Consider the following 23781-nt stretch of genomic DNA (forward strand, 5'->3'; position numbering starts at 1 on the left):
AGCCTTGGCCCAGTATACCTGAAGGAACGTCTCCACCCCCATCGTTCAACCCAGACACTGAGGTCCAGCGCCGAGGGCCTTCTGGTGGCTCCCTCACTGCGAGAAGTGAGGTTACAGGGAACCAGGCAGAGGGCCTTCTCAGTAGTGGCGCCCGCCCTGTGGAATGCCCTCCCATCAGATGTCAAGGAAATAAACAACTATCTGACTTTTAGAAGACATCTGAAAGCTGCCCTGTTTAGGGAATTTTAAAATGTTTGATGTTTTATCGTGTTTTTAATATTCTGTTGGGAGCCACCCAGAGTGGCTGGGGAAACCCAGCCAGATGGGCGGGGTATAAATAAATTATTATTATTATTATTATTATTATTATTATTATTATTATTATTATTATTATTGTTATTACCGGAGCACACCAGCAGAACATGAGAGCAAAGACTTCTTTGAATTTTATTCCTAAGCAACTGAGCCCCAGAAGGTAAAAGTGGTAGAGTTGCTATAATTAAGAGTATGAAAATGTTATCATTTAAACACGGTTAACAGAGGTTGACACAATACAGTACCACCTGCAGAGCCTAATGAGAAATGTACCCATCTCTTGTGGAGACTGAGCTACATAATGAAAACCCTCACTGCCATTCTGCACTTGGGTCTGTGTATATACTGTACGTGATGCTGCTTTCTGCAGTCTAGATCATACTTACTCGTCCATGCCACATTGTTCAAAATCCTCAGCAGCTGGATTGCATTTATCTCAGGATACTAAAGCAAGAGAGACAGGATATTATAGAAAAACCCAAGCTTTGCATGTTTCAAGTTCTACGCATTCAAAAGACCGTAATTTTTAATGGAGGTATCGCATAGAAAACTGAGCATCACGTATGTACACAGATCAGCTGTGAAAGTCAAGGCATTTTCGTAAGATATCAGCAGTGCCTATGGTCATCAGAGAGGGATGTTCATCCTTATAAGCTTATGGTGGGAATCTCTATGGTGTGAACCTTGCAACCGGCTTTATTGTTGTTTAGTCGTTTAGTCGTGTCCGACTCTTCGTGACCCCATGGACCATAGCACGCCAGGCACTCCTGTCTTGCACTGCCTCCCGCAATTTGGTCAAACTCATGTTCGTAGCTTCGAGAACACTGTCCAACCATCTTGTCCTCTGTCGTCCCCTTCTCCTAGTGCCCTCAATCTTTCCCAACATCAGGGTCTTTTCCAAGGATTCTTCTCTTCTCATGAGGTGGCCAAAGTATTGGAGCCTGAGCTTCATGATCTGTCCTTCCAGGGAGCACTCAGGGCTGATTTCCTTAAGAATGGATAGGTTTGATCTTCTTGCAGTCCATGGGACTCTCAAGAGTCTCCTCCAGCACCATAATTCAAAAGCATCAATTCTTCGGCGATCAGCCTTCTTTATGGTCCAGCTCTCACTTCCATACATCACTACTGGGAAAACCATAGCTTTAACTATACGGACCTTTGTCGGCAAGGTGATGTCTCTGCTTTTTAAGATGCTGTCTAGGTTTGTCATTGCTTTTCTCCCAAGAAGCAGGCGTCTTTTAATTTCGTGACTGCTGTCACCATCTGCAGTGATCAAGGAGCCCAAGAAAGTAAAATCTCTCACTGCCTCCATTTCTTCCCCTTCTATTTGCCAGGAGGTGATGGGACCAGTGGCCATGATCTTGGTTTTTTTGATGTTGAGCTTCAGACCATATTTTGCGCTCTCCTCTTTCACCCTCATTAAAAGGTTCTTTAATTCCTCCTCGCTTTCTGCCATCAAGGTTGTGTCATCTGCATATCTGAGGTTGTTGATATTTCTTCCGGCAATCTTAATTCTGGCTTGGGATTCATCTAGTCCAGCCTTTCGCATGATGAATTCCGCATATAAGTTAAATAAGCAGGGAGACAATATACAACCTTGTCGTACTCCTTTCCCAATTTTGAACCACTCAGTTGTTCCATATCCAGTTCTAACTGTAGCTTCTTGTCCCACATAGAGATTTCTCAGGAGACAGATGAGGTGATCAGGCACTCCCATTTCTTTAAGAACTTGCCATAGTTTGCTGTGGTCGACACAGTCAAAGGCTTTTGCATAGTCAATGAAGCAGAAGTAGACGTTTTTCTGGAACTCTCTAGCTTTCTCCATAATCCAGCGCATATTTGCTATTTGGTCTCTGGTTCCTCTGCCCTTTCGAAATCCAGCTTGCACTTCTGGGAGTTCTCGGTCCACATACTGCCTAAGCCTGCCTTGTAGAATTTTAAGCATAACCTTGCTAGCGTGTGAAATGAGCGCAATTGTGCGGTAGTTGGAGCATTCTTTGGAGCACCGGCTTTATTATTTTGTCCCAATTTCCTTCCTTTCTTCCTTCAAGTGGTGATGAGCTGATATATGTTTGAAAAGATATAAAAATCAATTCAAACCATAGTGGAGGGATTGTTCTATAGCAGGCATCCCCAAACTGCGGCCCTCCAGATGTTTTGGCCTACAACTCCCATGATCCCTAGCTAACGGGACCAGTGGTCAGGGATGATGGGAACTGTAGTCCAAAACATCTGGAGGGCCGAAGTTTGGGGATGCCTGTTCTATAGGCACTGTCTGATGGGGTTTCATCAACATGCTTTCCAAAATGTAGGTTTCTCTCTCTCTCCCCCCCCCTCTCCTACATTTTTTTTCACGGAAACTAACAGGAACAGGGCAGTTTGGTTATTCCCTCTGGCGGACCCTATAGGCAGACTTACTTGATCAAAGTACTTAGTGAAGAAATCTTGCCAATCTTCATGTTCATCAACTATTTCCTGCAGACAACAACAACAAATTAGAACACAAGCAGGATGGAAAGGCTGCAGCTCAAGATCTAGGTAAAGGTTTGCAGTGGATCAGCAGGCCAAGCCACTAGACCCACAGAGGTTTAGTGGCAAGAGAACAGTCAAACTTATCCTAGAAAAATTCCTTCAGTAGCACCTTAAAGACCAACTAAATTTTTATTTTGGTATGAGCTTTCGTGTGCATGCACACTTCGTCAGATGGTGCTACTGAAGGAATTTTTTTATTTTGTTTCGACTCAGACCAACACGGCTACTACCTGTAACTTATCCTAGAAAAATCGACTTTCTGCAGTCCAATTCTGCCTGCCAATTTACAAGAATTTAAGGGGAAGAGAACAGACACCCACAGCCACGAGAGTGTTGAGTTTGGCTTTTTTGATCAGAGCCCCCACTCAGTAACGGCCATTCCCAAGATGCCGTGAGAATGAGCATCCACTTGGCTTATGTATTCTTAAGTCTTTTCTCTTGATATGATGAATGCCAGCTGCTGGGGTTCATTCAAAGGGAGTGTATTCACTTCCCATAAGTTACAACATCAACATACTCTTGTGGTGCTGTTAGAACATTAAAAAACAAAGTGAGTTACACCTCTTCTCCCCTTTTAAAAGCACACGGCAGGGATCGCCTATATATTTCCAGGTTTACATCCTGCCATTCAGGCCTCTAAGTGAAGCTGGCCAGCAATAAAAGTCAATTTGCAAGCTTAGCCCACCATACTCAACTGATTTGTTTCCCCCACCCTGGAAGCTCTGCTGAGGATCGCACGACAGCACAGAGGAATAGAGGAGAAGAAGCAAGTCAAGGGGTGTAGTAGTTCTTCAACTCACCTTTGAAAGGACACAGCTGGAATCACCACCCAATTCACTGAAATCAAATGTTAACAAGTACAATGAGAGGTGTAGATAGTGCAACAAGGTAAGAGGGGGAGGGAAGCCAGAAATGTTTCTTTTGTCCCATACAATGCTTCTTCTGGATCAAGCTCTCCCCACAAACATTGCTGCTTCAGCCAGTGTTGGTGCAACTGTGAAGCCATCTGCTTTTACAAAGTCGACAGGCCTGTAGCTGTTCTGCAGCCTTGAGCCCTTAGCTGCTGCTGGACTACAACTCCCATCATGTCCAGCCAGCTTAGCCAGTGGTCAGGGATGATGGGAGTTGTAGTCCAACAGACCTCTAGGGACCCAAAGTTGAAGAATGTAGCAACTGTGTTGTCCGAGCTTCATTGATGGTCTATGAGTCCATTGCAACTGGTGTCGCCAGACAACTGGTGGCTGGGAATGAAAGCCCCGGCAATAGTCTTGAACTCTTTTTGCCAGTAAGACAAGATGCCATGGGATTTTCTTGAAGCAAAATAGTCATTTTAGTTTAAGCTATGGGCCCAGTGCCCCTGCCTCCACTCCCACACCACATTTCTGCACTGTACTAATCTTTGTGTTGCTTAATTATGATTTTAAGTGCTGCTTTAATGCTATTTAATATGTATGTACCCCACCCCTTATTCATATTCTTATACCATCCCTTATTCATAGATCTCAGGGCTTTTCACAACATCAAATCACAATATAAAAAACACAAAATGCATATTTTTCCTGATAAAAATAGGAACAAAAACAAACCTAGAACCCTGATCCCACAACTTTGAAGGTCCATCAGCCAAAGGCCTGGTTGAAGGGGAATGTTTTTTGCCTGGCACCTAAAGGTGTAGAATGAAGGTGCCAAGCAAGCCCTGGGGAAAGTATTCCCCACAAATAAGGGCCGACTATTACTATGACATTGCTGCCGTTGTTGTTGTTGTTGTTGTTGTTGTTGTTGTTGTTGTTGTTGTCACAGTTCACAGTGGTATAGACCAGGATTCAGAAGCCTGCGGCCCTCCACAGGGAGTTGCTGGACTACGATTCCCATCATCCCTGACCAATGGCCATGAAAAGGAAGGGCAAACTACATATCTCTCACCAGGGAGCACCCACCACCCAGCCTTTCCCTCTGGCAAAAATACACACTCCCCGCCCCTTAATGATTGTAGCAAAGCAAGACCGGAGGACTTACTGAAGGCTGTGCTTCCTGGAGAAGACCCGCAGGAGGAAGTCTGATTCCTGGTTGGGTTCTGCAGTGGCTGGGACAATGACATAGGCCCCTGGCGGGAGCCGGAAATCCTGCGTCACTTCACGGTCATTTACAAAGACTGCCCTGTTCAGGGGCGTGTTCCAGACAAAGAAGGCAGCAGGCAGTTTTCTATGAAGGTCCTGGTACTAGAGAGAGAGAGAGAGAGAGAGAGAGAGAGAGAGAGAGAGAGAGAGAGAGAGAGAGAGAGAGAGAGACTTACAAAAAGCTTACAATGTTTGGGGATTGTTATTTTTGCAAGTCATGTAAAGAGTCCCATGGAGAAGAACGAGCTAATATTTGTGCCCTCTGGAAAGTAGGGTCGGATAGCATCCATTTTCGAAGGCGCAAAATAGAAGCAATGCTAAATGTGCCATCAGAAACCACATCCGTGAAAGTGCAGGGGCAACCCTGAAAACAATGGGTGCTTGAATTTGTCTAAAGGCACAGCAGAGGGATGCCTGCATGCTAATATTTTGCCCAGAACATAACAACAAATACCTTTTCCCTCCCAGCACTCAGATCCTGTTCTATGTTCCTTAAGATCCACTTCACATGCCTAAAGTGAGGCAGGTGGCTGCCAGGGAAAGGGCCTTTTCAGTTGTGGCACCCTGGAATACCCTTCCATGGGGGGCTCTCTTGGTGCCATCTTTGTGGTCTTTTCAATGCCAGGCAGAGACTATTCTGTTCCCTCCAGGCCTTTTAAATAACATAGGGTCTCTCCATTTTTCAATCTACATTCAATTTTGTGAACCTCTTTTGTTGTATTTATGTAGCATTTGATTTCACATTTCAAGGTCCTAAAATAGTTTTTGTTTTTCTTGTAAGCTGCTCTTCACATTATGAGGTGGCAAACAAAGGCCATTAAAATCTATACAAAAATAAATTCTTGGGCACACATCCTGCACATAGACTGGAAAAAGTGGGGAACCGATGATAATTCTACAGAATGCCTTTATTAGAAAAATTATACCCAGGCCACACGGAATCATCAGAGTGCTCCAAATATTTCCTAAATGGATGCATACCCCTTGTGCATGTTGTCCTAAAACCCAAGGATGCAAGCAACCAATTTTGCTCAGAAAAATAGCCCCATTGATTTCAGTGGGGCTTACTTCTCCGCAAGTAGGCTTAGAATAGAATTACAGCTGTGGCTTCTTTTTTGACAACCCCATCATCCCATTATGGCATGATGATGAAGGCAAAATTGCACTGTTAATAGGCATCTCCCATTACTAGCAACTGAATGAGAGAAGGCCGGATGAAGACGGTCAATAACTGCATTGGCTAAGAACTCCGGAGCCTTCCTGATTTGGCTATTCCTCAAAATGGCTCTGGCATTTTGCTCTCTGGCGGACTTTGCTGCCCACAAGAGCAGTTGCAGAAAGACTTTTGCTCTCTCTTTGGTTGTATTTCTCTCCTGCTAATGCAGCAATCTGTCATCTCCTAAGAGGGTGGGGTTGCCCCTTTGAATGCATCATATATTAAATGCAAGGCTTTTATGCCTCAGTCAATGCAGTGATTCATTGTTTTTCCAATGTTAAAACTGCTCTTGGTTTTGTACTTCACTATATTAATCTTGGTGCTCAATACAAGTCTGGAATTTACTTCCAAGCAGACTCCAGCTCTGATCTTCAATGAGCCTGGATGCAAAAGTGTTATCTCCCAATTGGTCCAAAGCTACAGACAAGAGACAAACAACTTTGGCTTCGCTGCTGCATTCAAGTAGGCTCAACCAGTCTGCTGATCCTGAGCCTCTGGCGCCTTTGGGTAGAAGCTAGACTGGTTTCACAGCATGACAGTAGGTAGACAGGCTGGGCTTTCAAACCACAGCATATCTAAGACCATACATAGCCAAATATGTGGGTCGTGAAATCATAGAATCATAGAACTGTAGAGTTGGAAGAACACGAAAATTCATCTTGTCCAACCCCTGCAATGCAGGATTCCCCCCCCCAACATGGTTTGGGCCACCTGGGCTTGGGCAAAAGCTTTGGCCAGAGGTAGCCAACATGGTGTCATCTGGTTATGGCTGGACTACAACTGCGAACATTGGCCATGCTAGCTAGGGCTGATGGAGGAGTTTGGAATTCAAAAACATCAGGAGAACACCATGCTAGCTTCCCCTGGTGTAGGCCAGATTCAGTTTCTCTGATGACCTGGTGCTATTGTCCTGACATTGCTAAAATCAGAGGAGGCGTCTCAACTGATACTTTGATGCAAATGGACCCAGGCCAAGGTAGCAAAGGATATACCAGCATCAACCAAACTCTAGTCCCCATGCAAGTTAATCGTGCCACTGCTTTGTTCACATGGCTCAAGTGCACAGCAGCATATAGCCAGTGTGTTGCCAATTCTTGGTTTTATGTCCTGGTAAAAACACCTTCATAGGCAGCTCTTTCCCTGACATAACATCTACTTGAATTTGATGGCGGTGTAACAAAAATATCTGAGACGAAGCACTTGGGAACATCATTTAACTGTATGCAATGGAACAAAAAGAAATGATCGCATCGATTTAGTGGCATCTGCAAAGAATGCCAAAGAATGAGCTTAAAAAAAGTGGGCGAATTCCCCTAGGGATTTATACTTTGTAGGGCTTAAAAAGGAAATATAATAAAACCATTTCTCACTCAGCCCTGTCTACTGCTTCTGGGCACAGCTCAGGAACACACCACCATTAATGCTTAATTAAGCCATAAAAATGCATTATCTTGAAATGCATTGAGTCGCGACGGCATTAACAATTTTTTTTTTTAATGCCTTAAGAAGCTTCTCTAAAATAGGTGGAAAAGAAAATGGGACACACTAGCTTTGAACGGAGTTTGGAAAGCCATGCCCAAACACTCACATACGAACAGAAATTCAAAGTTCTGCAGAATACAAAGCATCAAGGTTTTGGGATTTTCCAATACCCTGAACACAGGATTTCGGCAGTGATAACTTCCCAGCAGGGACAATTAGGATTGTGGTGCAAATCCGATCAGGGCCGTTTTGAGCACCTTTGGCGCCGTGGTGCGACGGATCCCTCCGCCGCCCCCCGCCGCCCCGTTTTCCAGTGTGGCGGGCGGGCGGGCTCAGTGTGCAGCGCGGTCGACGAGGGCGCTGCTGTGCAGTGGGCGGGCGGGTGGGCTTGCTGCGCGGCGGAGCAGACGGCGGGCAGGCAGGCGGGCTGCGTGGTGCCCCCCCCCCGCGGGCCGGCACCGTGGCACCCTGCGCCACCCAGCCTGCCCATAGAGCTGGCCCTGAATCCGATTCCCATGCTTGTAAGTCAGCATGGGTGCACATGAAGAAGAAGAAGAGGAGGAGGAGGAGGAGGAGGAGTTTGGATTTGATATCCCGCTTTATCACTACCCGAAGGAATCTCAAAGCGGCTAACATTCTCCTTTCCCTTCCTCCCCCACAACAAACACTCTGTGAGGTGAGTGGGGCTGAGAGACTTCAAAGAAGTGTGACTAGCCCAAGGTCACCCAGCAGCTGCATGTGGAGGAGCGGAGACGCGAGCCCGGTTCCCCAGATTACGAGTCTACCGCTCTTAACCACTACACCACACTGGCTCTCATGAACCTCCAGCCAGGGTGGAAGGCACCAGTATACCAAATTTATCAGGGCTGCACACTTTGTGCAGCTTGCAGGCATGTCCCACTTGCACAAAGTCAGTGCAAAGCCCATAGCATCTCATAAGAACAAAGAAGAGCCCTGCTCATTCAAGCCAAAGACTCGTCTAATCCAGCCAGTGGAAAACCGGATGCCCCTGGGAAGCTTCCAAGCAGGACCTGAATGCAAAGGCTCTCTGCACACATATGATTCCCAGCAATGGGTGTATGTGACTCAGTGTGTGTAGAGAGAGAGGGAGACGCAGCTGCTTGTAAACAACACATTTCAGTATTTTGGCACAAACACTATTTCAAATATCCTATTGTTTCCAGCTTAAAAGATTTTAAATCCAGCCCTACTGAGATCAGCACTCAGATCAGAATTCCGGCTAAGGTAAGCACACAGAAGTTGCATCTGTTCTTGCCTACCCTCTCTGATGGGAAAGAGCAGGAAGGAAGCAACACGGGACTATATACATACCTCCTGGCCCACCTAGGAAAAAAGAAAGAAGAATATGTATCAGCCAGAGAATTCCAAGTGGAATTTACAACTGAAAATTACAGTTGATTGAACCAGTCAAAAGGGCCACCAGTCATTAAAGCACTGAACTCCCTATTTTAAAACTTATCCCATATTCTAGGCACCTTGGGGAGGTAAGGTTGCTGAAGTCCACGTTACAATTGGGTTGCTAGGTGAAAAGGGTAACAGCATTTCCTGCAGAACAGCCACAGGATGAACGCTGACTCCTTGCAGGGTTCAGAGGTGGTGGTGGTGGTGAAGACAATGTCAAAAGCCCTAGGGGAGTGGGGGGCAGAAATCCTGACTCGCTTCAGCAGCTACACTTGCTGAAATTCCTAGACCAGCCTTTCTCAGCATTGGTTCCCCAGATGTCGGTGGACTACGACGCCCATCGTCCCCGATTAGCTAGGGATGATGGGAGTTGTAGTCCAACAACATCTGGGGACCCAAGGTTGAGTAAGGCTTTTCTAGACATCGATTGAAGGTAGAGGAGTGGAGTACCTGTGGTCCTCCAGATGTGCTTGGTCTCCAACTTCCATCAGGATGTTGGACTTGCCCAATTCTTTTCCTTGTTTCCTACCTCTGATTCACATCCCCCCCTGGTAGGTCAGGGTCCCTCTCTGTTTGCATTAAGCAAAAGAAATCTGTACCTGCTAGGAAGAAACTTCTTATTTTCTTGCAAGGGGCTTTGGAGAAACAGCTTAGGGCAGGTGTAGCCAATGCTGTGCCCTCCAGATTTTGCTACACTACAACTCCCATCATTCCCTGACCGTCAGCCGTGCTGTCTGGGGGGCGATGGGAGTTGGAGTCCAACAACATCTAGAGGGCACCACACATTGGCTGCCCCAGCTTAGGACAATTCACCCCAGCAGTTTCAGCAGGAAAGCAACAAGATTCCACCCACCCTATAGACGGAGAGGCCTATATGGAGGTGAGGCATCCGATTCCGGTGATGGTCGTTGCGCTTTTGGATCAGGGACACCAACACGCTGCAGGAGTAAAAGGACGTTTTGCTCCCGTTGCCTTGCAGAACTCTCAGCAAGTACTGGGGATTCCTCCAAAATGCAGCTGGAGGTGTGAGATGCAAACATGTGAGCCTCTAACTCAGAAAAGCAGGTGCTTAGCTCATTACGCCAGCAAATTATTTTGAAAAGTAACGTTCCCCAAGGGGCACCTCACCTTTGTGCGCCTTCATCCTGCCCCCGGCTGTGATTCCTTTGACCCATTTGCCAACCTGCGTGGAGCACGTCCACTTCTTCCCTAATTCCTTACTCAGGAGATCAGGAGTCAGTTTGCAGATCATCAGGCCCACAAAATGGGTTTTAAAATCTTGCAGAGACATCCTGTGAGAAAAGAACAACAACAAAGACACATACCGTAGTCAAATGTCCATCCTGGCTTAGGACTGACATTGAAGCTAACGCATCTTCTGTTTTTGGTTTAAAGCTTAAGGCTGCTGTCAGGTTTCCTGTCCCAAGTTGAATCCCTGGCATCTCCAGGTAATGCTCCTGTCTGAAATATTGGAGAGCCATTGAGCTAGATGGCGCATGATCTGACACAGAATCAGGCAGCTTCCTTGCTTCCTAGCTCCTGTTCCATGTTCTTCAGAATAGAGGTGGCGAAGCTCAGGACCAGAGTCCAAATGTGGCCCCCGAGGTCTATCTGGCCCCCTGGACTCTTCACAGGCCACACACCCTCTCCTCAAGGCCACACCACTCACTAGCTCTGCTTTGCACCTTCCGCTTGGCCTAGCCTGTGTCCTTGAACTCTGATAGTGCCTCCTGCTTGTCTAGATGGAGAGGGATGTGTGAGCATACATAGACTGTAAAACTCACGCTCCTTGCTCCACCCACTTTTCCCTCTGGCTCCGCCCACCCTCAGCATATCACCCAGAAGGGAATGTGACCTTTGATCTCAGAAAGGCTCTGCAGTCCTGCTTTCCAAATTAAATCCCTGACCGTAGAACGGATGCGCGTTGCCTCTGATGTGCACCCATTTCTCATCATGCGCACAGAGGTCCACAGCTTCCTGTTTCTCACACTGGATTTGCTGAAGTATGTGACTGCTGACAACACATTATAGGACGAGAGCGCTTGCAGAGGATACGTGTTTTGCCTTGGCTTACGTTTAGTAACTACCAAGCAGCAGCAGCACTATGAGGAGGAGCGGAGAAAACAACTGCAAAGAATTCTTACCAGAGGGGTGTTTGAGAGCCCAAGAAGAGGAGGAATAGCACTGTATGTTAACACTGCCACCTAGTGGCAAATGGTGTGACATGAGAAACTGGATCACTTGTATCCTCCTTCGACGTGCGTTTGTGGGTGTGCACATGTGCCCATTTGGGGAAATGTGGATTTTCAGACTTCACAATGCAGCCTTTTAAACAAAGCTTAATCTCACTTTTGAGGGAGTTTTTAAATCGGAATAGGTTGGAGCAACACAAGCCCAACTGCGTTCTATACCAGGCAGGGTTGGAGAAGAAATTAATTTCAGTTTGCAATCCCAGGTGAAATGATCAAATTCACACTTTCCGAAACAATATGTGAAGTGAAACGCTGCTATCCTTCAAAACTTGCACTTATCTGAATTTTGCGACGTACTTCTGCAACCAATGTTTACAAAAATGTATACGTATCAGGAGGGAAGTGTGCATTAAAAATGAAGATGTTTGTGAAAATAACATACAAAAATGTCGAAACAAAATAAGGTATCTGAAGAAGTGTGTATGCACGCGAAAGCTCATACCAATGACAAACTTAGTTGGTCTCTAAGGTGCTGCTGGGAGGAATTTTTAAATTTTGTTTCGACTACGTCAGACCAACACGGCTACCTACCTGTATACAAAAATGTATCACATTGGGGGAAATGGCATGCAAAAGTGTGTACGTTTTGAATAAAGCAGTAGCACTGCACTCACTCACACACAAACACACCCTATGTTATTATCGCCCCCCCCCCTCTATTTCAGTTGCACAGGCTGTGATTGTCATTGCTTATGTAGCCCAAACACCTAAGTATATCGGTAGAACTTGGGAGCTTAAGAATCCCCGTCCCCAGAAAAAAAAAAAAACTGCAGTGAGGACCGAGAGTGCTCAGTGTCCAGGAAATGCTGAATAACTGCTAGGATATAAAAACAGAATATCAGAGAGGGGAGAGAAATTGGAACAACCAGAATCCTGAAGAGGGAGCACTCTTATGCTGCAACATTGTGTTGCAGGCCCGACAAAAAGCTGCTCACTAGAGGTATGCCTATTTAAAATGCCACAGCAAACTGTACTCATTAGAGACAATGCCATATAGCCAGATGGAGCACCTATGTTTGCAGGGATCAGGGCATACCTCCAATATTAAGGTGCTGGTGAAAAAATGATACGGGGCGACCATCATCATTACAAGTCCTGCTTGTGAGCAGCAAATAACTGGCAAATTCCGGGGGCGGGGAGAATGCTTCCCTTTTCAAAGGCAAGTGTTTTAGCTGCAAGGGAGTGAATGCGCTGGCAGTGAACATAAGAACTTGAGAAAAGTCCCTCAGCGAGCAAAAATTAAGGTTTTTAAGAAGTATTTTTTGCCAGTCCTAAATACACGACAGAGAAGAAAATCTCATTGATATCCACAGTGTCTCTTTCCACTTAAAACTATGCCATATGGATATTGGACCTACTAACAGAGGAGAGGCAGGGAGGGTCATGGGCAGTGCTTTTTTCTATAAAAAATGTTTTGGTGTATTCTCATTTTGACTCAAGAAAACCACCATTTTATAGTTCAAATTGGGGGAAATAAATACAGTAAATGGACAAAATCAGGGGTAGCAACAGAACTGACGATTCACTGTGCTAGAGAAGAAACTAATTTAAAATAAAATAAAATTGTTTCTTCTCCCGTTAGATTCGCAAAATGTTTAGGGATATGCGTACCCCTGCGTACCCCCAGGAGGGGAAAAAAAGCACTGATAATGGGACAATTTGCTGAGCAGTCTTTCTATAGGCATTTGAGAAACCCTCCACTGGGGGCAGAGGGGAGAGAAGCAAAGAGGTAATTTCATCAAGTACCAGAATTCTCCATCGTCATCATTCTTTCGCAGCAAAATCTTCTCCTTTGGGCTGAGCTGCTCCCATTTCCCAGAGCTAAAGGGACAGGAAGAAAAGAGCTTTGTTTAAAACAGGAACCCACTCGGCTTTGTTGCAGAATAGGCCAGTATTCTGCCTTGCCTGCTCTTTACGGGCATTTATTTAATATTAAGGTCACCAGTATCAGAGACTGGAGATGTGACCAAATTTCTGCAGCGGGGAGAAGAAATTCTCCAACTGTTAGTCAGGGGTGGACCACACCATCATCCATGGTGAGAGCACATCACCTGGGGTGGAGGGAGGAAGGGGGGTGCGGTGTGGGCAGTGCGCCCCGGGTGTCATCCTTGAGGAGGGTGACAAAATGCCTGGTGGTACTCACCGCAGGGCCTGCAGCACGCCTGAGCCATGCGTCTCTCTTGGGAATGACACGGTGGCTTAGGCGCCCGCAGGCTCCACGTTGCCCCAAACGGTCTGCCCGCTGCCTCCCCCCCTCCGGCTGAGTGGGAGGAGGCAGGCAGAGTCCTCAGAGGCCCCGCGGAACGTCCTGCCCCGGCTGGCCCCACCCTGCAGGCAGCTGGCCCCGCCCCTGGGCGCAGGGCATGTGTGCCGCCCCAGGCGCCCGATTGGCTTGTTCCGCCGCTGCACAACGCTTTCTGCTCCCCTGAAGTTTTTTCAGTTTTGTTTTGCTGACACCGCAAGCGTCGATAGCAGCAACCATTTTGCAGCCTCCGGAATTCCCTGGACTTGGCACCCTTCTTGCAGGGGAGGGGGTACAAACTGTGACCGCCACCCCCCAAAATAATGATGCTAGAGAATGTGGGAAGATGTCTTATACGGAGTCAGATCCTTGGTCTATCTCGCTCAATTTAATAAAAAAAAATTCCTTCAGTAGCACCTTAAAGACCAACTAAGTTTTAATTTTGGTACGAGCTTTTGTGTGCATGCACACGAAAGCTCATACCAAAATTAAAACTTAGTTGGTCTTTAAGGTGCTACTGAAGGAATTTTTTTATTTTGTTTCGACTCAGACCAACACGGCTACCTACCTGTAACTAGCTAAATTTACATTACCTTACCCATCTAGCTCAATGCTGCTCACAGAGAACAGCAGCAGTTCTCCAGGATTTCAGGCAAGAAACATTTCTAATCCTGCCTGTAGATGCCAGAATTTGAACCTTTGACCTTCTGCATGCAAAGCAGACACCATACTACCAAGCTATGGCGCTTCCCTTGAACATTCAGGAATGTTTTGGTATATTTTCTTATTTTGTAGTTTTAACTCATTTTTAATTTTATTGAATTGAGTCTCCTGTACCAGTCTTAGAGGCAACTGTAATTAAGTGGTAAATAAATTGTCGAAATAAAATAAATCAGTTCAACTCTGTCCACTTGGCTTGCCCTTCTCGGTGTTACAGCACCCTATTCACATCTCATGCAATTGTTGGGATCAGTATCTGCCTGCAGGTGGCGTTGTGGGTTCATCTCTATAAACCATAACCTCTTTTTTTTTTTCTTCTCAGAAACGCACCTGTCACTCCAATCTCCTTTCCATTCAACTTTCCCCCAGGGGTTTCTCAGTCTCACTAAATTCTCGGGTCCGTGTTTGCAAGTCACCTGTACAGAAACAAGAAACAGATTGCCTTAACCGGGGTTACAGCCTCCTTTCCCAGCTGCTCGGGTGACATATAAAAACATTGCAGGTACAATTCAAGGAGCCAATTTTGGCCTACGAGGTGCTCAGCAACCTGGTCCCTCCAAGACAGTGCCTTTTCCTCTGACATTAAACGAACATTTTAAAAATCCCAGTGACCGTTTTCAATGGAGATGCATTGGAGACAAAATAGAACAATTGCCAGGGAGTCCAAGAGGACTCCCCTAATACTACTTTCTGGACTGGACCACACAGGTAGTAAAGGTACCACTGCAATACAGTGTCTCCCATGCCTATTCCATACAGGCAATCCAGGAGGGGAGCATAGCCAAGGCTATCGAAAGCTGCTGAGAGATTGAACAATAAAAATATGGTCCTACTCCCCCTGCCCCTCTCCCAAAAGAGCTCATACAGGGTGCCCAAAGTAAAACAAAATACTCTGGACATCTCAAACTACCAACGTGGAGTGAAAAATCGATACTGTACAACAAAACAACACAAAACTCAATGCTATGCAACAGAGCGATTGCTAATGCACTCATTCCTCTGGGGCGGCTTGCTTAACAGGGGAAAAAGTATTTAACAATGGTTTGGGATGATGGCCGTTACAGTTCAACAGCACATGGGGGCCACAAGTTCCCCACCCCAGCTGTAAAAAGAACATTTGTTTGTACATGATTGTTAATTAAAAGCAGCGGATTTTATCAGCATTTCCCCAACCGGGGTTAAACATGCAAGTGGCAAGAGTTAAAAGGTGCCTAGACCAGAGACAGGCCACCTCAGGGCCGGCCCTACGGCCACTGGCCGGTCCACCACGCAGCTGCACCCACGGCAACTGCGCTGTGCCTGCCCGCCTGCCACGCAGCAGTGCCTGTGGCAGCCGCGCTGCGCGCAGCACCCACCCACTACGCTGGGAAACGGGGCGGGGGGCGCCAGAGGGATCCGGCGCACCACAGCGCCAGGGGCACTTAAGACGGCCCTGGGTCACCTTCTGGTGCATTTTATGGAAGAAAACACTGAACTCCTAAACCCTCCCCTTTCCACAGACCTGCTTTCAGCTTTAAACCCGGCTCCGCTTAGCATGCTCGTGTGAGCCTCGCTGTCAGCAGAGCCTCATGAATCAATTACAGCCTTTGATTTACACACGGGCCCAGCTATTATCCTCTATGTTTTATTCATGCCATTAGAAGGAAGCACAGCTCATGGAAAAAGAAACCATTCCGATGCGCTCATCATCTTCAATAAGGCCTGATAATATTTAAAAAGGCAAGGGCAGAAGTGTGTGTCAAATGTACCCTACAGCCCTGCCTTTGTCCAAGGTGTTATGAGACTGTAGATCTGCCTTCCCCAACCTGGTGCCCTCCAGATGTTGAGAGCTGGAGGCCAAATCATCTGGAGGGCCGGCTGGGGAAGGCTGATCTAAGATCAGTGGCATTCATGTTCAGACAGAGCAGCTGCACCATTCAGACTTTCTCTCCCCCCCACACACACACACCCTGAGCTGTCACCTCTGCCATATACCTGCTACTCCTGAGGACCGAGAACCACCCTCGTGATAGGGTGGCCCCGTGTCCTACTTTACAGTGCCCAGTTTGAAGGGCTATCAGAGGATGCCACAAGGCTCAGGGGTTTCCCGGTCCACCCAGGGTGCCATTGTTCAATTTCACCTACAGCTACAAAATGTTACAGGCAATGCTTGTTTTCTTTTTAAAAAATGTTTAGGAGTACTCTCACTTTCCTACTCATATTAAAATACTGCCCCTCAATGAGGCCGAACTTAGATTCACAAAATGTTTAGGGGTATATAATAATAATAATTTATTATTTATACCCCGCCCATCTGGCTGGGTTTCCCCAGCCACTCTGGGCGGCTTCCAACCGAATATTAAAACAGTACAGAATTAAAAATTAAAAACTTCCCTAAACAGGGCAGCTTTCAGTTGTCTTCTAAAAGTAAAATAGTTACTTATTGCCTTGACATCTGCTAGGAGGGCGTTCCACAGGATGGGTGCCACTACCGAGAAGGCCCTCTGTCTGGTTCCCTGTAACCTCACTTCTCGCAATGAGGGAACCGGCAGAAGGCCCTCGGTGCTGGATCTCAGTGTCCGGGCTGAATGGTGGGGGTGGAGACGCTCCTTCAGGTATACAGGACCAAGGCCGTTTAGGGCTTTTAAAGGTCAGTACCAACACTTTGAATTATGCTCGGAAACGTACTGGGAGCCAGTGTAGATCTCCCAGGACCGGTGTTATGTGGTCCTGGCGGCCGCTCCCAGTCACTAGTCTAGCTGCCGCATTCTGGATTAGTTGTAGTTTCTGGGTCACCTTCAAAGGTAACCCCACGTAGAGCGCATTGCAGTAATCCAAGCGGGAGATAACCAGAGCATGCACCACTCTGGCAAGACAGTCCGCAGGCAGGTAGGGTCTCGGCCTGTGTACCCCTGCGTACCCCCAGATAAAAGCACTAGTTACAGGCATTGCATTGGCGTGCAGCAATGGGAGAATAGTGCAGAGGCTTCAAGCTAAAATAATGTTGTTGATGATGATGGTGAGGATTATAAAACAATAGCGGAAACTACAAGGGGAAAAAAGTGGAACTTACTTTTCGAATGCCAGTCACAGTGTATGCATGGCCACGCACTAATCCATTCGACAGGACTGTTCTTTGCTGGAGAGAAGGGCATAAAACCATTTAGCTAGGCTGTAAACCAGGGAGCGCCAACCCTGTTGGGCCCATTTGCAAATCAAATAATTTTTCTTTATTTAGACCATTTTTATGCTACTCAGTATATGAATGATATACCGTATATTCCGGCGTATAAGACGACTGGGCGTAAAAGATGACCCCCAACTTTTCCAGTTAAAATATAGAGTTGGGGATATACTCACCGTATATGAAATACGACCCAGAGTATAAGACGACCCCCGGCTTTTGAGAAGATTTTCCTGGGTTAAAAAGTAGTCTTATACGCAGGGATATAGTATATCAGAAAACTAAAGCAACAACAAAGCTATGGTTTTCCCAGTAGTGATGTATGGAAGTGAGAGCTGGACCATAAAGAAGGCTGATTGCCGAAGAATTGATGCTTTTGAATTATGGTGCTGGAGGAGACTCTTGAGAGTCCCATGGACTGCAAGAAGATCAAACCTATCCATTCTTAAGGAAATCAGCCCTGAGTGCTCACTGGAAGGACAGATCGTGAAGCTGAGGCTCCAATACTTTGGCCACCTCATGAGAAGAGAAGACTCCCTGGAAAAGACCCTGATGTTGGGAAAGATTGAGGGCACTAGGAGAAGGGGACGACAGAGGACGAGATGGTTGGACAGTGTTCTCGAAGCTACGAACATGAGTTTGACCAAACTGCGGGAGGCAGTGGAAGACAGGAGTGCCTGGCGTGCTATGGTCTATGGGGTCACGAAGAGTCGGACACGACTAAACGACTAAACAACAACAAAGCAACAACAGGAGTGGTTTGCGTTGGGCTTACTGTAAATGCCACTCAGTTTGCGCTAAACACCTCAGCAAACTTCCTGCTTTGTCTATTTTGACGTTAGGGGGGGTGACTCACCTTCCATATAAAGAAAAGTATTCAGGAAAGAAAAACAACAGAACATCGAGGTGAGGCACAGAAAGAGATGCTTTACAAGATGGTGCGTGCTATGGAGAGACACTTCCTTCTGTCAACATGAAAGACTCAGGGTCAAAAGGGAAGCTTCATATTTAAGTGAAATCGTTTTAGGTGCTTCTGCAAGACATATTCCCGAAAGCAAATATATATATCATGTTAAGTGGGACTGCCCAATGCTGAAAGCTTTTGGGGAGTCTGTTTTAGTAGACTCATCAAAATATTTCTAGAGACCAGTAGTGATATTGGAGTACCTTCAGTATAGTAAAGGAGAATGGCAATCCATCTGTTAACAGCAGTGAAACTGATGATACACCAGAATCAGAAATGCCCTTCTCCACCTCCCATTGATTTGCTGCTAAGTATGGTGTGACATATGGCTTGTATGATGGAACTGATTATATGATAGAACTGACTAATTGAATTAGGTTAAGAGAAGGTGGACAAAAAAATGGTTGAAAAAGAGAGTTTGTGTGCACTATATTGGAACAATAGCAATTAAGATTTGGTAGAGCCATATTCTCTATTAGGGGGGATTTACCATATTTTTCCATGTATAAGACTAGGTTATTTTATTAAAATATTGTGCTAAAAACTTGGGGTCGTCTTATACACGGATAGTGGAGAGGTGGGACAGGCGATTGGTGGCTGCTGGAGGCAGGATATTGTCCGTTTTTGCGGGTGATTGGTGGGTGCTGCAAGGTCCGCTGGCTATTGGCTGCTGCGGCAATTGGGCAGGTGATTGGTGCTTGCTTTCGGCAAGCTTGCAGACAATTGGTGGCTTCGCCGATGTGCGTTCGATTGGCTGTTGCGTTCCTGTGGGTGAGCGATTTTTGGCAACCCCCCCAAAAGCCCAACAAGTCTGGGCAATCTCCCCCCCCTTTTCTCTATTTGGAGTCCCAAAAAAAGAGGGGGTGTCTTATACACGGAAAAGTACAGTAGTGCCATGTTTCTCCGAAAATAAGACAGTCTTGTATTTATTTTTCCTCAAAAAAAAAACCAAAAAAACCCCACTATGGCTTCTTTTCAGGGGATGTCTTTTTTTTTTTATTACAAGGTTAAACTGCCTATCACTATGGCTTATTTTCGGGGTATGGCTTATATTCCTTGAATGGTTAAAAATCCTGCTATGGCTTATTTTATGGCTACGTCTTATTTTTGGAGAAACAGGGTAATGTGTATAGGAGGGAATTCTCTCTGGGAAAGGGCCAAATCTGTTTCCCATTCTGATATCAGCAAAACGAAACCCAACGTAGTCATGGCTCAGGACAGATGGGTTCGTATCCCTGCTTGGCATAGAAGCTCACTGGGTAATCTCTAGGTTGCATTAATATAATGTGCTATACATGGGGCTGCCTTTGAAGATACTTCAGAAACTGCAGCTGGTGAAAAAATCAGCACCTCAGTTGCTGACTGGGGCAGGATGGTCTGAACATTTAATACGATCTTGGTGTAACTGTATTGACCCCCACATAGTTTCTGGGCCCAATTCAGAGTGATGGTTTTGATCTACAAAACCTTATGTGGCTCCAGCACCTCAGAAACACCTCTCCCCACATAAACTGACCCTTTCTGCCACTCTCCTGGCTGGCTGTGTCTGGCAACCCATCAGAGATCTGCTGTAGTTTGCTCTTGTCATGATATCCCAGAGGTCAGGCGGAGCTTCAGACAGCTTGATCGTCATAGTAACTCCACCTGTGAAGTCCACCAGAGCTTCTGACACTTGCCCAATCTGCAGATCTTCATAAGAGCCACACAGCCTGTCAAGAAAAAAAATATGCCAAGCATATACAGTGGAACCTCGGTTTACGAACACCTCGGTTTACGAATTTGCAGTTTACGAATGCCGTGGACCTATCCTATCTGGAACGGATTAATTCACTTTCCATTATTTTCAATGGGAAAGTTCGCTTCAGTTTATGAATGCTTCAGTTTATGAACAGACTTCCGGAACCAATTACACCCATGCTTCGGGTTAAGTACGCTTCAGGTTGAGTACTCCGCGGACCTGTCTGGAACGGATTAATCCACTTTCCATTACTTTCAATGGGAAAGTTCGCTTCAGTTTATGAACGCTTCAGTTTATGAACAGACTTCCGGAACCAATTGTGTTCTTAAACCGAGGTACCACTGTATGGTACTCTATTGATTATTGCAGTAGGGCAGAGATGGGGAACCTTAGACCCAGGGGCCAAGTGCGGCCCTCCACCACCCCTATGCGGCCCTCCTTGGGTGTTTTTTGCCTGGATGGAATGCATCCTTGAACTCTGATCATGCTTGCTGCTTATCTGAATGGAAGATAGAGAGGGTGGGTGGGTGTGGAAACTGGCCTACTGTACAAAGATAAAATTGACATTCGTTGTTCCGCCCACTTTTCATGCTGGCTCCGCCCACCTTTATGCCTGTGGCCCTTGGGAGGTTGCCCAGAGGGGAATGCAGCCCTTGAGTTGGGAAAGGTTGCCCATCCCTGCAATCAAGTCACGAAGGGATGAGACAAGGAGGAGGAACAGGTCATTTCATAGCGAGATTCAATGTGGAATGCAAGAAGGCCCACTTACTTGGCATAAGCCTTTTCCAGAAGAGCTCCCCAGTACAGGTTCTTATAAACGGAAGTGAGAAAAACAAGCTGGCCAGCTTCGTTCACTGGCAGTCGGTCATCGACCACCACATCAACCCATTCACCAAAATGCCAGAACTGGGAAAGAAAAGAGGGCGTGAATTTTCTTCAGCGGGTGATCACGTTTCTAAGAGGCCATTCTCAAAGAGAGGACTGAAGCCATGACTCAGCTCTAGCCCTGACATGCCTTCATGCTGAGTCATCACCGGCCCATCAGCTGGTGCTTTAGGAAAGCATGAGGAGATTTTTCCGACTTGCTGCTTCAGTGTGATAGATGGATGACTGAGAGAAGCAGGCCAGAGACAAAAAGAGCAAAACAAGAACAGAAGAGCTTGGATCCTACAAGCCCCAGCTGCGCCACCAGGGTGTGGGCTTGAAAATGCTTCAAACAGGAGCTCCTGCATACCTTGAAATGGAATATCCCAGCATACTTCTTCCTCTCAAAGCTTTGGTTCGTGGGCACGACCTGACACAAGATATCTGGATGAAATGATAACGCTTCCACGGCAGCCAGAAACCAGCAGTCGTCTATGCAAAATATGACAACATAAAATAACTGCATTGTTAACATTATTGTTAACATTTATTCATCTTTTTTAATTTCATAAGGCATGACCCAAAGCAACTTACAAAGCTATCCAAACATTAAAAGCAAGTATAAAACCAGAATAAAATACAAACCTATTTCAGAGAACTTAATCAATATAAGTTTGCATATTTATTACCTATATTGTTAGCATGTAACTGGGTAATTTAGAACAGGCTTGTTTTGGTGCCTGCCTTATAACGTAGACCTGATTTCACATTCAAGGGTGATTTCGCCACTTCTTTATTGCACTTAAAATTAGATTAGGGAGCAAACTTTCCATGAAACAGAGCACTTTGGAATTATGTGCCAGTACCTAAAATTTTATTCTGCCCGCACAGTTTCCATCCATGCAAATATCTGTGTTGAAATGTTTGGCCTGGAACCCAACAGGGCATGAGTGAAGGGGTTTTCCCCCTTTAAATTCATTTTATTCCATCATGCATAAAATATAAACAAAAACAACAAATGTAGAGATTGTATTGTTAGATTAGCTCTGCTGGTTCTGTCTAGCTGCTTATGGATCGAGGTCTGATGTTCGATCTAGTGCAGGCATAGGCAACCTTGGCTCTCCAGGTGTTTTGGAACTACAACTCCCATGATCCCTGACCACTGGCCCTGTTAGCTAGGGATCATGGGAGTTGTAGTTCCAAAACATCTGGAGAGCCAAGGTTGCCTATGCCTGATCTAGTGTCTCAGGTAGGAGGGCTGGGGGAGGGGTCTGCCTGAAAACGGGCAATGTTGTACAAAATACAGCAGAAAACCCAAGGAGTAATCCAGTGCATATTTGTTTGGAAGCAGATCTTCCTGTGTTCAATGGGGTTTACTCCCTAGTAAGTGGGTTTAGGATTCCAGGAGATACTCATGCACCAAAGCGACACACAGACAAAGGTCCTTACCTATCACTCCTTGGCACAGAGCAAGCCTTTTTTTGTTTGAAGCGTAAAACACTGGGGTCCTATGCAGTTCCTGAAAGGTTAAAAGAAAACAGCTGTCTTAAAAGGAATTGCCAAGCCAGAAGGTTTCATACATCCATGTCATACCCCTCAACCTTCCCGATTTGAGCTGGTTGTCCCAGAATTACAGAAGCCATCCCGGCTTGTGATTGGATGCCAGAATGTCCCATATTTTTTGCATGTGTCAGTTACCTTCCATGAGAGCTCGGGATCAAAAACCGAGCCTCCCAATTTTGATCAGCAGGATGTTGGACGGTATGCCATTCAATGGGAAACAAGGCCTGTAAAACCACTGTGAGAATAACACCCTGTAGCCTAATGGCAGTTCTGTACAAAGTGCTCCCTTCGTGTGCAAAGTAGGGATGTCAGAGAATTCCAACAGAAAGAAGAGCAGAAAATGCTACTGTTTGCTTATCCATCCCTATGTGTCTTAGGTGTTGTCAAATGCAGACTGATTCATGCTTTCTAAGCGCAAGGCATGTGTTCTACCCATGAGCCACAGGCCACCCATCCAATCCCTCTGAGAATGTGGCGTGCAGTTCTCTAAGCCAACCCTTTATGTAAATTTCCATCATTTACCAGTGGTCTTTTCCACAGCAACCTTGGAGGTAGTTTCTGGAGCAACGGCCCCTTTCCAATGGACCTAATATCGGCTGGGAAGAACTCGTCCTCAAACAGGCTTCCTTTCTTAAAGCATTCCTCCAGCAAAGTGTGGTAATTCTGCTGGCTAAGACTGATGGGCTTCTGAGAGGTTCCAATTTCGCACGGAGGCCACAGACGACTCCTCTTCTTCTTCCTCCATGGGTGCAGGAAAGGCAAAAGAGGCATGGCAGAGGTGGGCAGGGGAACCTGACAGGATTTGTCCCTACAGAGACTGGGATATTTCGTTCTAGCTTCCTCCTGAAGAGGAAAGCCTTCCTCAATGCAATGTGCACCTATGGGAAATAATGTGAAAGGTCAAGAAGTGAATTAAAAGAGTACAGGGAGCATTAATGACTAAACTAAGTTATTTTTCGATGATATGTCTTAGAAGCTAGCTGGATTTGCAGAAAGATGAACTTATTTCATAAGTATACAAAACCAGCGAGTGGTTTGGCAGAGTAAGCGATCCTCATAGGAATAATCATAAGAATATCAAGATAAAAATAAGAACAGCTAAAAACATTGCTGGGGCCGGGAAGCAACCATTAAAAACAATTAAACACTGATACAATTAACTCTCTCTCTCTCTCTCTCTCTCTCTCTCTC

The 23781-nt window shown here is 46.0% G+C and overlaps 1 protein-coding gene across 1 annotated transcript in view; it reads right to left on the reverse strand.

Moving 5' to 3' along the window:
* Window positions 1-23781, reverse strand: part of CAPN14 (calpain 14) — a 49308-nt gene that overhangs the window by 14495 nt on the left and 11032 nt on the right. The window contains exons 2-16 of the mRNA XM_060272963.1: window positions 23113-23468; window positions 22477-22546; window positions 21398-21519; window positions 20933-21069; window positions 19942-20134; window positions 17351-17416; window positions 14629-14714; window positions 13083-13157; window positions 10213-10376; window positions 9938-10101; window positions 8537-8545; window positions 4864-5066; window positions 3648-3684; window positions 2734-2790; window positions 702-759 (exon numbers count right to left, since the gene is read on the reverse strand). Coding sequence (XP_060128946.1) covers window positions 702-759; window positions 2734-2790; window positions 3648-3684; window positions 4864-5066; window positions 8537-8545; window positions 9938-10101; window positions 10213-10376; window positions 13083-13157; window positions 14629-14714; window positions 17351-17416; window positions 19942-20134; window positions 20933-21069; window positions 21398-21519; window positions 22477-22546; window positions 23113-23361 — 1690 coding nt within the window. The 5' untranslated portion in view covers window positions 23362-23468. The remainder of the gene's footprint in view (window positions 1-701; window positions 760-2733; window positions 2791-3647; window positions 3685-4863; window positions 5067-8536; window positions 8546-9937; window positions 10102-10212; window positions 10377-13082; window positions 13158-14628; window positions 14715-17350; window positions 17417-19941; window positions 20135-20932; window positions 21070-21397; window positions 21520-22476; window positions 22547-23112; window positions 23469-23781) is intronic.

The sequence above is a fragment of the Zootoca vivipara genome, chromosome 3 (assembly GCF_963506605.1).
Source record: "Zootoca vivipara chromosome 3, rZooViv1.1, whole genome shotgun sequence".
In the NCBI taxonomy this organism is placed as follows: Eukaryota; Metazoa; Chordata; class Lepidosauria; order Squamata; family Lacertidae; genus Zootoca; species Zootoca vivipara.